At 43.1% G+C, this 16,592-nt stretch overlaps 1 protein-coding gene across 1 annotated transcript in view; it reads left to right on the top strand.

The window, feature by feature from the left end:
• Positions 1-16,592, top strand: part of plxna3 (plexin A3) — a 134,221-nt gene that overhangs the window by 31,948 nt on the left and 85,681 nt on the right. The window contains exons 2-6 of the mRNA XM_040022702.1: positions 526-954; positions 1,058-1,248; positions 3,403-3,947; positions 4,128-4,292; positions 10,822-11,004. Coding sequence (XP_039878636.1) covers positions 638-954; positions 1,058-1,248; positions 3,403-3,947; positions 4,128-4,292; positions 10,822-11,004 — 1,401 coding nt within the window. The 5' untranslated portion in view covers positions 526-637. The remainder of the gene's footprint in view (positions 1-525; positions 955-1,057; positions 1,249-3,402; positions 3,948-4,127; positions 4,293-10,821; positions 11,005-16,592) is intronic.

Genomic DNA, 16,592 nt, shown 5'->3' with positions numbered 1-16,592 from the left:
TTTTGATACGGGACTCTACGTTTTTGAGCCAGCCTTAAGTGATCACCGCAGGAACTGCAGCCGTTCAGTTCAGTGGCAAATCAGTCGCCTCAAAGTACTTTATATTTAATTTAAAGACTCTCCAATATTGGAGAGAAAGCCCCCAAAATCATATGAGGCCTATAAACTATCACTTTGTGACAGTGGGAAAGAAACGTGTACCCAGCTGAGGGGGAAGAGAAAAAGGACCTCCTGCATGTTTACCTCAAAGGATTGAGTCGCTTATGCTGAGTGCTCGTCTCTGCCATGTATCCAAGTTCCTGCTATCTATCTTGTACACGGACCATATACACATTGTTTTTCATGCATTCAGTCACATTGGTGCCTTTAAAAGCAGCTGAATTGTCTGTGAGGAGGACCCGTTTGTAATGGAGCCATTAATGCTCAGAGGTCCATCAGTGAATTGCTACAACGCTAAAGAAAGTTTAAAAACATGAATATTCTGAAGCTGGTTCTGAATGCGTTTTCCTCTTTCTCTCCCTGCAGCCATGCCCCACTGAAGCCGACTCTTCACCAGACCTGCCGCCAGCTCTTCTCTCCTTTTCCTCCTCCCCCCTCTCCTCCTCTGCCCCTTCATCCTTTCCTCTTCGTGTCCACCATGGTCTTCTCCTGTTCCTCTCCTCTGCTCCTCCTCCCTCTCCTCTCCCTTGTCCTCTTTTCCTCCCCTATCCTCTCTGCCCCTGCTGCTCCTCCGCCTCCCTCCGTGCCATCGGGCAGAGTGGTGTACCGGGCCTTTGACACCTCCCTCACCCACCTGACCGTCCACCAGAGTACAGGTGAGGTGTATGTCGGAGCAGTGAACCGAGTGCTGAAGCTCTCAGCTAATCTGACGGAGCTGCGGAGTCACATGACCGGACCTGTGGAGGACAATGCTAGCTGTTACCCTCCACCCAGCGTCAGGTCCTGCGCTCATCGGTTTGTCCCCTCTTGTCTCACTTATTTATTTCTATATATCCTTACATCTGTATGTCTACACCTGTCTCACCTGTCTGCGTTACCTGTCTGCCTCTGTCCTCAGACTGGAGATGTCAGATAACGTGAATAAGCTCTTACTAGTGGATTATATTGGAAACAGACTGGTGGCATGCGGCTCCATCTGGCAGGGCGTCTGTCAGTTCCTCAGGCTGGAGGATCTCTTCAAACTGGGGGAACCGCATCACCGCAAGGAGCACTACCTGTCTGGAGCCCGAGAGGCTGATGGGATGGCAGGTAAGCAAGGCTGAAGAGGGGGTGGAGTTAGAGAGTCCTCGACAGGTAATACAATTTAAGACATTTGGAAGGAATTAGCTTCTGGACAGTGGAAAAGAAGGATGTAGCCACCATGATGTCACCCATTGATTAGTGAAGTCATGCTATGAAGACGTAAGCTGAGCGTTTTTGTCACCGAGGGGTGAAGCTGACTTTAAAACTCCATTTGCTCATTTGATAACCACTTCTGGTTAATCTTCTGTTGTCCAGTGAGCAAACCTTGGATGATAATCTTTTCTGAATTAGCCTGTAATTTATAAAAAGAAGTCCACGTTTTAATTGATGCAACCTAATCTAGTGATTGGTTCAATAAGGTCATCTGGAAAGGGTTCACTAGGGTTACAGATGGCCACAGACTCCCACTACAAATGACACAGGTTTAAGGCAGGTCTGCTTTTCCTTCAGTTTTCTCTCACCCCCAACTTGTTGCGACATGGCCCCGCCCCTCCATGAGCCTGGTTCTCCCCGAGGTTTCTTCCTGTTAAAAGGGAGTTTTTCCTTCCCACTGTCACCAAAGAGCTTGCTCATAGGGGCTCATATGATTGTTGGGTTTTTCTCTGTATGTGTTATTGTAGGGTCCACCTTACAATATAAAGCGCCTTGAGGCGACTGTTGTGATTTGGCGCTGTGTAAATAAAATTGAATTGAAATTGAACAGTTTTTAGACCATAAAGCTGCGTCTTTTATCCAGTCTGTGATTACAACTCACAGACTGGATAGACTAACACTCACAGCTCCATAAATGATGCGTCACTGATCCATCAATTTGCACAAGAAAAAAAAAAAACATGGAAACTTCTACCCAAGTCTCTTATAATAGTTTTTAGATAAATCACAAAAGCTAGCCGCTAACCAAGGCTAGCATGAATTCAACTAACTGCAGAATCGTTTCTAATTTGGTGCTACATTTAATACTACTAGCTGATCTGGTCAACATTTAGCTTCACGTTAACAATATTTCTCCACTAGTGGTTAGAGCAACTAATTGCTGTTTCGAAAGGTTTTCTCAAGGAAGCACGTTTTTGTTTTGTTTTTTTTACAGTTAAGTTAGCTAGTAGCTGATGGCTTTGACAGCAGTTACTCTCACTGTGAAACTGTGCCTCTGCTTTTTCCCTGAAGGTTTGTTTTATTGGATTACAGTGATATCAGCAGCTAATGCAACAGAGGGAATCTAATGCATGCTCTTTGTAAACAATATTTTATAGAATAGCAGTTTTATTTTCATGTTGTCTTGTTGTAAATACTCAATTATAAACATTCGGCAGATTTTGTACTGATGCATTGTCCCAATGTAATCGTTTTAATGCCTAAAATAAAAACAATACGCTCCAATGTTCCCTCTGGACTTCTGTGCAGGCTGGAGAAGCATTTCGACTTGCAGACGTCAATCAAGTGTCAAAATATTTTGCAGGTTTTTATAATGTGCAGTTTTTGGCATGAACAAAAACCTGAATGAAGACTGTCAGGACATAACAGCAGATGACTGACAGCTAGACTTTGCCCACATATTTCTTTGTAAAGCAGATTTTTGGTTCATTCACAAATGCTGGAATATTTTCTCTGCTCTGGTATCAGTGGGGAAAAAAGGTGTGAGTGAAATTAGTTAGACCTTTGATTAAAGTACTGGAACAGCCACTGTGGGACACTGCTTGAAAAGAAAGAGCTAATCAGACCCGCCGGAGCTTTTCTGGTGGAAATGGGTCTCACACTGCCTGCTAACACTTGTCCTTTCTTTAGCATCTGATCCAGAGGTTGTTTGTGCGTTGCATTGTTGATAGCTTTGTTGCTGGAGACCGAAGGAGTTCCAGTAAATGTTCTTCAGAATAAAAGTCAATATATTTTTCTGTTACATTACTATTATGAAAAAGCTAAAAGTAGCTGATTAGTTTTAAAGGAAGATGTGTTTATTTTGGCTATCCGCCGATAGAACTGACCTCTGTACAGCATCACAGTAGATTGTAAAGCTGTGAAAATGAGGCCTATGTAAAAAAAAAAAAATATCTGCAAACAGTTCATGCAAAGTGTTTGTAAAACTACAAAATTTAGGACTTTGTCCCGAACATTCTGGAAGGCACAGTATTAATCGCATCCTGCCTATTTGTCCTTCTTCTGCAGGTGTGATTGTTGAAGACCACTGGTTGGATGACCCAAAGAGAAAGATGCTGGAGAAGACCAAGAGCCACTTGTTCATCGGAGCCGCCATCGATGGAAAGTCGGAATATTTCCCCACGCTGTCCAGCAGGAAGCTGGTGGTTGATGAGGAGAGCGTCGATATGTTCTCTCTGGTTTACCAGGATGAGTTCGTCTCCTCGCAGATCAAGATCCCGTCCGACACCCTGTCACTCTACCCTGCCTTCGACATCTACTACGTCTACGGCTTCTCCAGTCGCACGTACGTGTACTTCCTGACGCTACAGCTGGACACACAGCTGACTCAGATGGATGCCGGAGGAGAGAACTTCTTCACGTCTAAGATTGTGAGGATGTGCTCTGATGACACAGAGTTCTACTCATATGTGGAGTTTCCTCTGGGCTGCACAAAAGATGGCATAGAGTACCGATTGGTCCAGGCCGCCTACAAGCAAAAACCAGGGCGGCGGCTGGCACAAGCGCTCGGCCTTTCTGAAAACGACGACATCCTGTTTGTCGTCTTCTCACAGGTAGGTGACTGTTGATGCCCTCTCTTCTGACTGGATGTTTTCGATCTGAGCTTGAACTTTCTTTCTGAGTTTTTTACTTTTTTTGTTGAAGGGTGCCTTGCTCAGAGGCCTGTCCAGGACTTAAACCTGCAAATATCTCATTTATTTTTAAATGAATTAATTTCTTTTGTGGATTTTCAGGGTCAGAAGAACCGCTCCAATCCACCAAGAGAGACGGTCCTCTGTCTGTTCACCCTCCATGACATCAACCTGGCCATGAGAGAAAGGATCCGCTCCTGTTACCGTGGAGAGGGACGGCTCTCGTTACCGTGGTTACTGAACAAAGAGCTGCCCTGCATCCACACTGTAAGTTGCACCTTCAGCCCTGAAACTTGACTTGGACTGGGCCTCTAAGGTCTGACGATATTTGGATAAGAACGTGTGCTACCTGTTGAAAGGTGAAAAGAAATGTCAGGAACAGAAGCTTTTGGGTTAGCGTTTGAAAACACTTTTAATATATGTCTGCATTAATTAATGACACCACTGGCTACATTGTAAAATATTGGCGATCTTATCCAAGCTCTAAGTAAACACATAAGCTGATGGGCCCCAGATTGACCCGCTGCAGGCAGGAGACTAGTCCTAAAGGTTGTTGTTTGGACTTGCTTTCTACAGGCTTGAGAGATGACCTTGATTTTGCTGCTAAAGGTAACACATGTCTTGAACTTCTTAAACAGCTCTGTAGTATAGGCTAGTCCAATATCAGGATCGGGTGTTTTCCTGCCACATTTTCCCGATTTCTGTTGAAGCCAAAAAAGCCAAGTGTAAGAGGAAAGACTGACATTTTTAATTAGATTGTTAAAAAAATAGTCCTGACCATTTCCTCCTGCATGTTTAGCAGGAAAATAAAGAAAAGGAGAGAAATCTCTTTGCCGTCTTTTGCTTCTTCCTTTGTTTCGGTCTCTTTGTGCAAACTACATCATCTGGCCAGAGGCTGCCCTGAGGCTGCAACACACGCAGTCATGTTTCTGTCACTTCAGAGGACATTACGTTGACTTACGCTGGTTTCCTGGAGACTTACCCCAACCTTAAGTCTTCACATTTACATTTCATTATTAAATTGAATGTTTTTGTCCCCACAAGGCACCAAGGTTCACAAACTGTGACAGATTCGTCCCCACACTAAAGATGACTTTGAATATACTTCATTTGCTCAAATGGATAAAAGATGAGAAATAGTGTGAACTACAGGAAAAACAAGCCAGAGCGAACAGAAGGAAGAGCTCTCCCTCCCTCTCAATGTCTGCAGTGGGGTTATTTCAGGTCGGGGGTAGATGATGTTCTTATTCATGGCGGTAATGGCCTGCAGTGGTAACCATGGCAACCAGGCAGGGAAACCCGCCAGGAGACGAGTTCTGAGCCGGGCCTGGGTTTTGGAAAAGGAGGGGTGGAATGGGGTTGAGTTGCCCACAGCAACCAACCAAGCAACCAAGCAACCAATCACAGCCAATCAGCCACACGCTGATGAAAGTGATGAAATATAAGTTAATGACCCATGCTACTGTGTGTTGTGTGTGTGTGTGTGTGTGTGTGTGTGTGTGTGTGTGTGTGTGTGTGTGTGTTTTCAGGGTAAAGTGAAAGGAGAAGGAGGTCAGAGCAGGGCCTTTGTCCCTGCTCTGACCTCCTTCTTTTGTCAAAAACAGCAGGGTGTGTGTGTGTGTGTGTGTGTGTGTGTGTGTGTGTGTGTGTGTGTGTGTGTGTGTGTTTCAATGGGATGTGACATTGGGATGGTCTCAGTTTGTGTGTGTGTGTGTGTGTTTTTATATTTTTGTGTGAGTGCTTTAATCTCGTTTTTCATTAAGTGTCAGCAGCAGGTTTCCTGTTTGCACATCACGTTACAATCTCTGCTCCGTGTGTGCATCTGTGTGTTTGTAGCTTTGAGTAGATGGTTTTGTTTTGTTTTTATGGTTTTTAGTTTGAAGCCCTCATTCTGAGGAAATCTTATCAAGACCTCACACAGATGCAGAGCTCCAAATGACTGTTTGATGGCTCACTCAGTCAACAGTATGCGTGATGACAATGTGGGGTGCGTCAGATGCAGACAGACCAAGGTGTGTGTCGTACCATCGGCACTTTTTCTTCCCACACTGTCTCATTTGAGCTTTTAAACTTTTGAGGACCCTCACAGAGAGCTGAGGAAACAGAAAACATTATAAACTTTGTTTAAACACTATAGTTGCATAGCTTTATGTACCCTGGAAGCAAAGCCAGTGAGCTCTAGAAGCTCTTCACATTAAAAAAAAAAGTCTCATGCCTGATAGCAAAGAGATCAGAAGATTTGATAAGGGGCCATTGGGTAAATTGGACGACTGTGGCTCAGGAGCTGGAGAAGCTCGTCTGCTAATTGGACCATCAGTGGTTCGATTCCTGGCTCCTTCAGCTCGCATATTGAAGAAACCTCGGGCAAGATGCTGAACCCCAAGTCGCCCTGATGCTTCCATCAGAAAGACAAAAACAAAAGGACACATGGATGTGTGTACATGGGTAGTAAAAATGCTTTGAGTGCTCAGATTGAATGGAAATGTACTATCCAAGCACCAGTTCACCTGCTGTGTGGGTTTAAACCTCGGACTCTCATAGTGTGAGGAGTAAATGATAACCCCTGAGCTAACAAAGAATTTAAAAGACTTAAGTTGTCTCTCAGTTCATTTTAAAGTACTCGTGGCAGTAGTGGGACAGGCGCGCCTCTTCGAATAAATGAATAGATACTAGTGTGTGGACTTGATGACTCACGTGACTTCCTCATCCTGTGCATGAACTCCAGTTCCGCTATTTCAGTCTGCAGCTGCCAGCGTTAGTTCGGTACCAGCTGCAGCCGATCACTGTGGAGTTAAAGTTTCATTGGCAGATAAACATGCAAACTCCCACCAGAAGAGCCATGCCCGGGTTTTAACCCAGGACTCTGTTGTTGTGAGGCAACATTGCTAATCGCTGAACTACCCCCCTGCCTCTACAGTCGATCACTTGTTATCTTAGAAGGTAAATAAATCTTAAAGTATGCTTATGCATTCCTCGCAAGCAAAGTAAATGTGCAGGAAACAGACCCGAGACCTCAGAGGTAGTACTGCTCAGCTTTCAACGCCTGCAGGCTTTAAGGTGAGCAACCAGGCATACACTAGGGCAGACCTTCCCAAAGTGTGGGGCCCGACCCTAGGGGGGGCGCAGAGTCATTGCAGGGGGGGGGGCGTGGCATGAAAAGGGGAAAAACAAAAACAACGCTTGGACACTACTAGCAATGGGGCTCCACACAAACGCAAAGCAGGAGATGAAGCATCGCTGAATATGTTTCCAAACAAACTTCATTCTAAGACAAAGACTAGAAAATATGGTGAAGCATCTTCCCTTTGGCTTCACCTGCACAAGTGCCGAAGTAGGTCTCCCTGCAGAATTGGTTTTCCCTTCATCGGGAGCAGCGCTGGGCTCTTCAAATCACGGACAAACAGGATCCCACATTCTTGACTTTTAGTTCACAAACACTTCTTGTAATGACCAACTACTCCTGACATTTTGGAGATGTGAGCTCTTTATACAGTAAAGTTACAGCGGGATACAAATAACATCAGGCTGATCCTGCCAGGATTTGTTCCCCCTGTCCAAATCACAGACAAACAGGATCCCACAGCTGTTTATGTTTTTGAACCCATTTTGCACAGAGAGGCATTTTTTGATTTGATAGTAATGTTGAATATTATTACACAGGAAAAAAACAACTACACGTAAAGTAATCACACCGTGACGCCTCTGCCTTTGTAAATGGAGGGACAGTAACTGCGTGTTTATATGTAAGCTGTAAAAACTGAAGACAGTCAGATTAACAGTATTTCGTCTCTGTCTGCCATTCTGCAGTTCATCTCATGTAAACAATAACGTGGCACACAGTGTGACGTGAAAAAGGCACATACCTTTGAAGTTGCGTGACGAACTCTGTATTCCTCGTCCACACGTAAACGCAAAAAAGGAGTTTTGAAAAATCTCCGTTTTCGGTGATTCGAAACGTCGTTTACGTGGACGAAACAGCTGCGTGTTCAAAAATACCCGTGTAGGTGCGGACGCAGCGTAAAAGAGTTAGTAGTTTATTTTCTTACTACCTGCAGATTACTTGTATTTGCTTAATTGTTTAGTAAATGTTTGAGGTGTGAAATAAACCGCAGTGGAGCAAAATATGGGCGTGTGTGGTTGGAGGATGTGTTAGTGCGTGTGTGTGTGTGTGTGTGTGTGCGCGCGCGAGGGGGAGGGGCGCGAACATTTTTCTTGCAAAACAGTTTGGGAACCACTGCACTAGGGTGTGAACTTGTCCAGGGACCATTTAATATCTCACTTAATAAAACTGAAGAGACTCAAACTGTCTTCTATGTTACACAAAGAGTTGGCTGAAGTATTTGGACAGTTAAATATACTGTTTACATGGCGTGTGGTCCGTCCTGGCTAATTAATAAGTGAGTTGATTTGAAAATAAATGTTGTTTCTTTATTAACCAGCTGAGTATCTCTGCTTTGAGCATTTGAGCCTTTTTAAGACTTTAGACTTCTGATTTGTCCTGTGTCGGCATCACACAGGTTTCAGCTGAAAACATTAAACGTTGAATAGAAGCCAGACATCTTTTAAGTGAATCAACACTTAGCTGACAGGTCACACGACAGAAGATGTTTGATAGTCACATGTTGCTGTGTGAAAGTGAATTTGAGCCGAAAGTCATCTTTGAAGAAGGATGATTTGGACAAACTGAGAGCTGAAGGTGTCACGAGGGATTTATGATGGCGAGGGAAACTTTTTATCTAATCCAAACAACCTGAAACCATTCTGACTGCTATTCCCAGGAGTGAACCTTTAAGATGTAAAAGGTATTTATCTCTATTTTTTGATGCGCAAAAATGGAGATAAACTTGCCAGTGGAGTGTTGGCTCGAACATTTGGGTTTCAGACTTTCCACCCTGTACGGTCGCTGTGATGCATCAAGGCCTTAACCCGCTAATGACAGGGTGTTAGCTACCCTCTGAGTGTATGTGGACCCTGTAATAACTCGTCTCCTCCCTGTTCCATACACTCTGCCCTGTGGGCAACATACAGAAGCATGAAGCGCTTTGGCTCTACAGCCCTTTGTCCTCCACCATGCACCCCACGTTTGCTCATTTTTTACTTGCTTTTCCTTACATTTCTATTTAAAGTTTCATGTAATCTATCAGTGTATTAAAGTTTAATAAAAACATGATGTTTGTTTGTTAACCTGAAATATCCACCTGGAGGACAGCGACTGGGTTTGGTTTCATCCCTTTTATGTAGACGTTTGAGGTGCCTGGTACAATCGAATGGAAATCTCATAACAGAGTGTTAGAGACTTTATTTGAAAGCTAACATCTATTTTCTGGAGCTGTGCTCGCTAAGTATGAGGCTAAAATGCAACCTAACCCTAAGTAGGTGATTCACTCATCATGGATCTCTCTGTCACTGATTGGTTTTAGAGCACTCTGTCTGTACTACCCTGTCATATGTCAATCAGTGCACTCATCGGTAGCTTGAGACCTGTCCACTCTGCATGACAAGCAGTTATTTTGCATTATCGTTAAATGTCGTCATCCATCAGAGAGCACAAGAGAGAGAGAGCTCTGAAAGGATGTTTGCATGCCTACAGATGTTTGTGACCATGCACACTCTGCAGCAAGTACACATGAACAGGAATGATTACTTGGCCGTGATGTCTTCAGCTGTCCACGTCCGTGTCTGCAGCAGAGTGTAATTGGCTCTTAACCCTACATCTAAAGCTTGATTTAGAATTCTTCGTGTAGAGCCTACGATGCAGTCTGTGCGAGTGGCCGTAGGCAGCGTGTGCTTGTGTACAGTTTGTCTATGTTGCTCTGCAGTTTCACCATCAAAGCACCAACAGGCAGGTGGAATTTCTCTCCGCAAGTTGATCTTTTCTCTTCCAGTCAATGCAAAACCTGGTGGCGGACGAAGTAGTGCAGTGCTGAACAGGCCGCGTTGAAGTGATGCACAGTTCCATTTCTGCGCAGTGCCCGTGTTGTAGTTTTGTGTTATTTTGAAAGAAATATTTACAGGTTACCATAGCGACCAGAGAGCATTACGGGGCAGAGAGGAGGATGTTACGCTCAATGTTGTTGGTGCATTTCAGGAGGACGCTGCTAATAAAGTTACACAATTACTCAGTGAATTTGTGTTTATTATTATATTTACAGAATACTGCAGATTTTTCTTGGTCGCATCATTTTATTTTGCTGTATTTATCCGCGACACCTTAAAGTATTGTCTAACATTAAACCCGTCCGTAGCGCAAACAAGGTTGAGGACCGCTGGTCTAAAGTCACCGTTAGGCCTGAGCAGTCATGATTTGTGTAGACTGTGACGTCCATGTGGTCCTGCAGTCTCCTATTAAAACACTGGTGTCTGCAGCGCATTAAGAATCACGATGGGAATATAAGAAGTAAACAAAGCGATCACATAGGGTTTTGTTTATAATCATTTATACTGATCTTTTAAATGACTTTTGAACATCTGACCAAAGAAAAATCAGCATTAAATTGTCTATTTAAATACCAAAACACCAAAGTGTGTGTCTGTGCTTTTGTCTTCTGGACGACTCGTTCTGTACATCTTGCTCTCAAGCTGCTTTAACTTTAGTTAAGGGGCCACATCTTGCGCTATTGTCGAGAGCCGATACTGATCCCCCGCCTAATGGGCTGAAGGCGGGCACCAGATCAATAACGCTGGTATTAGGTGGCTTTGGAAAGCGGCAGCTTCCTCTTATTTTTCATCTGAAGCTGAGCGTCCTCGCTTCTTGTGATATTTTCTAATAATGCCACCTTTTCCCTCTGGTCCACAGCCGAAGCAGATCGGAGATGATTTCTGCGGTTTGGTACTGAACCAGCCGCTCGGAGGCCTGAGGGTGATCGAGGGACAGCCGCTGTACGAGGACCGGACCGAGGGCATGGGCGCTGTGGCCGCATACACCTACGGGGAGCACACGGTGGTGTTCGTGGGAACCCGGAGTGGACAGCTGAAGAAGGTAGGAGGAAAGAACGGATGATTAGTCTACCGAGGAGGAAAAGCTGTTGTGAATATGTTTGCGCTCCTGTTTGAGTTGGGTACTCTGTGGGAAAGGAAGGAAGTCAGGGAAGGGAATTAAGAGAGACAGGACAGAATGACAGGAAAGGAATACCGGTGGACTGTTTGAGGGCTTTTGTTTCCTCTGCTGAGAGGAAAGGGCTGCATTAATGTTTTAAAATTGCTTTTGGGGCTTTGATTGCTTTCTAGAGTTTCTATTTAAGGAGGTTAGAAGGAAAGATAGAGAGACAATTGTCTTATGTTTTAAATCACTTGAGGCTCTTTTAGTTCTTTGGTTCGGATGAAAGGAAGAGATTGAAGTTCACCTGTTTGATTGCAGTCCATCTTGAAACAATCAAGGTGTTTGTTCTCCATTTATAAGGGGTTTTGATAAAGTACTCAGCTTTCTTTGTCACTCGGATGGAGCCATGTGATGTTATCAGTCGTCAGTGTGACTCTCACCTGTGAATCATTTGTTTGTTCGTTGTCGAATGTCAAACTCGGCTGTGTCGGAGGTGTTTAGCTGTGAAGCTGTAGGACTGGGAACGGTCGCAAGGCAGCGTTTAGAAGAAGTGAGTCTTCACGCTGCGTTATTACCGAGCTTCAGTTCATCAGCGCTGAAAGTAATTTCAGCTCTGGCATAACAGTTATTGCAAAGCTCTGAAAACAGTGTGAGAGTGCATTTATACAGGAATGTCTTCAGTTTTATTTTGTTCATTTCATCAAATGTCTTTTCCGAAGCTGCCTGATGAGGCTTTAGTGCAAATGTTTATTGAGATGTGTGCGTGACTGTTGAGTCGACTGCTTTCAGAAATGCTGTGTTTCTCTTCTCATTTGCACTCTTACTCCTGAAAACCTCACACCTGATAAATAAACTTAATACAGTAATGATTAAAAAGACAAAAACCAACAATATTTTTATGTTTGTTGTCTTCTGTTTTCAAATACGTCTCCAAACAATGTCAAAAAAAAGAAGAAGAAGACCTCTGCTCGGTGCAGCTACACTCACCATGTGTCGTCTTTGTTGTTCCTCTTTTCTGTCTCCCAAAAATAATTTGGATGCATTTTAAAGACTCATTTGGAAACATCACATACGGTCTTCCATTATCTATTGCAGTTTGATATTTGCTCTATTACTCATTAATAATAAGTTAGTTAGTAGCTCCACGAAAGGATCAGTTAAAAATTTAGAAATAATTAAAAATCCACCAGCAAAACATTTTTAATGGTCTGAAAGCTTTTGTGTTTTTGAGCAAAAGTAATTTTGGAACCAGAATCAACAAAATAAAATGAGTTTTATAATCATATTTGATAGTCGGGTGGCTACAGAAGAGACTAAGTTTTAAGCAGAGATTTGCAAAGCTGTAGAAACCTGTTGGCACGCTGCAGACTCAGGTGGCTTTGGGAGAGATGGATGTTCAAATATCGATCACGTATGAATGAAAACTCATTGTGAGTCTGAGAAAGCTTTGATGTCACGTCTTTACTGTATCTCAGATCTGAGTTCAGGTGTTGGAATATCAAAATCAAGAGTCTGATTTTTCACACCTCTGTAAACAATATTCACATGTATCCAGACAGATTGGTTATTCAGCCTTTAACGGGGACTCCATAATAAAATAAATAACCATATTAATACCCATAGGCAACAGGTATCTGATAAATATTTCATTTCTTTTACATATTCTCTGCTGCTTATGAAACTCATCCTCGGTCACACCTCCATATGTGCCAGCCTGCTCTCTGCAGCCTGTGGCGCCACTGTTATTATTGTTATCTGGAGCTGAAAATAAGCTGAACGCTGTTTTGATTTCATAACGCAGCAAACACAATCTGTTCATTTCCAGGGTTTTTATTCTCAGGCAGGAGAGATAAACAGCACGGAGACAGGAAGCAGGACTGGTGCAGGATTAAAGCAAATGTGAGCAGTGACAGTTCAGGATGGGGCCGGTGTCTCTGCACAGATGCTCTCAGCCTTGTTGAAGTTGTAAAGTTGTCTCAGTGGTGTCGGACAACCTCACAGAAAGCTGCAGAGACGCTCAGACTGTCTGCTGCTGTCAGAAAAATGCCCCACTTAGCTGCACAAGATGTCTGTTTTCTGTCTCCTTCAGGGCTCGGCAGTCGGTTAAAGACTCGCCGTTTCCCACAGCACAAACTCCGTCCTCTCTGGAGGATTTAAGACTTTGCTGAGCGGCAGAAAGCTTTCCTACACTCTGTGGGTGAAACTAAAAACCTAAATCAAGTAAAAAGGACAGGACAGACGTGTAAAGTGGACCGTAGGCCTGACTGCGCTCTGACATTGTTGACTCCAGTGCAAAATTTCGTCCAGTAAAGCACAAGTAGAAATAACAAGTCTCAGACTGTCTGAGAGTCAAACAAGTGCGTCTGGCAAGCAGCATCGCTGAGCACCTTCACAAAAACAAATAAATGATTATCTTAGAAAAGGGAAAAAGGAAAAGATGTTCAAAAACACAAAGTTCTTTGGAGATGTTAAAGATGTTGATGTTCTAGAGGTTTGTTATGAGCAAGAACGAGAGCACAAGTTCTCTAGGTTCTTTTTAGGCAGTTAAAATATTTCTAGGCTCTTTTAAGATAGCTTTGCCTTTAGGACCTTTATTCTTTTAGGACTGTGAAATGGTTAAACATGTCAAATCATCTGTGAAATGATCCGTCCTACAAAGAAATATCTTACTAGATGTTTAACAACCTGTGTGCGTTCGACCGGTTAAAGCCACCACAATATGGTCTCTAAAAGCTTTCGTTGGTTACAGGGAAATTTATTATAGAGGGTTTTTTTAGAGGTCCTCCTTAAGTTCTTGGGAGCCAGGACATCCAAGGATACCCTGGTAATCCTGGTAATCAGTCTGAAACTTCTAGACATTGTTTGGGGGACCTGGGAAGAGCAGCAAACTTATGTTCTTTAGGTTCCTATTGTTGATACGCTGTTAAAGGTCTTTCAGATGCTTAGAGTCATCATTGAAGATGTTTTAGAGGAACTTTAGGACATTTAGATAGTTTGACATCTCTTCAGAGCTCATTTGATAACCCATGCGTTCAACCACCTGATGAAATCTTATTAAGGTCTTTCAAAGGTCTGGGATTTTATAAAAGGTCCTTAAGTCTCTTAAACACAATTAGTTTTATTTCAGTTTGGCTTGACGTCTACCTCAGCAAAGCCCTCTGTGCTTCTCTTCCCTGGATGCTGTGCTGGTGCTGACGCTAGAACTCATTTTACACATTTCCACAAAGAAACAGGACTTGTGCCAGCGATGAAGAGCTGGCATCAGTACAACACCATAAAATTGTTCCGCCCACCGTTGGAACCACTGTCAGTGGCTTGGTAGTGGTTAACTCAAGAAATTAACCAATGATGGACAGATTCAGCCCACGCATTTTCTGATTTTCTTCCCAGAAGAGAAATTATCCGACTTCTGCTAGTAATGCTATATAACAAACACTTCTCAAACCTCTCCAAACGTGGGCTGGCTCTCAAAGGCACAAAGGCAGAACTGGTTCAGTACTGGGCGTTTGGCGCCTTTTTGTAAGGTCTATTAAGGTCTTAAAGGTAGTTCCCTTTAAGCGATTTATGGGCTAGTTTGTGTGGTTGAACACCTGTGGGTCATTAGATGAGCTGGTACAGTAATTAAGGTGTATAGTAGTTGCTTGAGAACCTTGTTACAGCCCCCATTTGGTGTTTTGCTAAAGTGCTAAGTCTTTAGTTATCCGTATGATTACCGTAAATCTCCTAAAGCATCTCCTCCAGAATCAAAAGGACCATTTAAACCACTACAAAGATGCTTAACATTGTCCTTAGCAACAACGATGAGCACCGAAAGGAGCTGGTCTTTGTCTTCATGGACCACTAAATCCTCCAGAAGGAGCTCTGCAACGCCGTTAATGGCAACTAGATGCACCTAAAGGAGCTTTGAAGGATCTCCACTGGATTCCTGATAGTACAGATGGACACCAAATTCAATTTAAATCAAGCAAAAAGACTTTACACGTTAGGGGACCCAACCATCTCTCCAAAAAGAAAAATATTTTGTGCAGTGCAATCACAAATATTTAAAGGACTTTTAATTTAAATTGGAGGGATTTGGATTCATCCTTTTCATGCATTTTAAAGTTAAAAATAATAAATGAATTCATCAGTAATTTTGCCCTTTTGACTTTTTGGTTGAATAAATGCAAAGCTTCTCTATACATCGTCCTCTGCACGATGGGCACATTAATCCACATCATCAGCAGTCATTAAAATTAAAAGATGCATTAAAAACCCTCTTCTGCTCCCACATTTGACCACACAATCATCTCCATTTTCCAGCCTGCCAACGATGAATTTTAATTGCCTGAACACTAAAAACGGAGGATGGGTGGTGAATGAATCCTCTTGGCGTTCACCCCGCTCACCTCTCCTCCCACACAGCTGCCGCTTTAATATTCATTCACATAGGGAGATATTTCTCTGAAAGCTGACCTCTGAGAGCGACGGATAGAGGGAGGAACCGAGGCAGAGAGGGAGGAATGGCCGGGGGTGTAGTCTGTACAGTGAACAGCTTGGTGAAAATCACTGGGTTTGGTTTTAGATGTTGGGCTCTGTGTGGCTGGGAGTTGGCGGAGAACTCTTGTTTCTATGTTTAGTGGAACTTCCTCCTCCTCCTCCTCCTCAACTCTCTGAGCTGCTGGCATCCAACAAAAGCTCTCCACTGCTTCAACGCCCAACAAGACGATAAGCAATAGACCCAAATCCAGTCTGGCTGGGAGGCTTTTCCCTCGCTTTCCCTTTAAGCCTGTTAAATTCAAAGTGATTATTTTTCCCAGAAAATCTATACGTTTATGGACTGATTTTCACTTTATGCCAGTCATTGGGTTTGACAATTTCTATTAAGATAAGTAATGGTCTTATTAGTCAGTTAATCAGCAGTTTCCCTCATTTCAAATCTTTCATTTAACGCTCAATCGCCGCTTCCTCATTTGAAGCGGCCAATCGTTTCAAATGAGGACGGCACTTCCGTAAACATGAATTACTTTTTTTTTTTTTTTTTTTTTTGCACTGTAATGTGGGATATTTAAAGCATGTAGCATTTTTAGCATGTTGCCATGAGCACACGTCTGTTATCACATGTTTACCATTGTACCATATACTGTAGGTCATTGTTATCCTTAATGAGAAACTTGTTTTACATGGAAATGCTTCCATCAGCATCTGCATCATTTTAAAATCATTTGGTACAGGTAGTGGACTTAAACATGTTTAACCCTTTTTGGGTTAAATCTTAGCCTGGTGCGACTCTGTGAAGCACTGTGGTTGACTATCCACTGAGCTTTAACCTCCTAAGACCCCAACTCTTCCATAGCATGCATTTTTTATTTCTCTTTGCTATTTGGGCTGATTGGGACCTGATGATGGTAAAATTGAAGAATTGTCTTTTTTTTTTTTAAACCAGATTTTTGTTTCTGAGAAAAATTAGATCCACATATGGTGACATTTGCTTTACATTTCAATAGAACAGAGGCAGTATAACGTCCTCGTACGTGGATATCAGGCCC

This window comes from Simochromis diagramma, unplaced genomic scaffold (assembly GCF_900408965.1).
Source record: "Simochromis diagramma unplaced genomic scaffold, fSimDia1.1 OVJJ01000308.1, whole genome shotgun sequence".
NCBI lineage: Eukaryota > Metazoa > Chordata > Actinopteri > Cichliformes > Cichlidae > Simochromis > Simochromis diagramma.
This window is presented reverse-complemented; position numbering and strand designations above follow the sequence as displayed.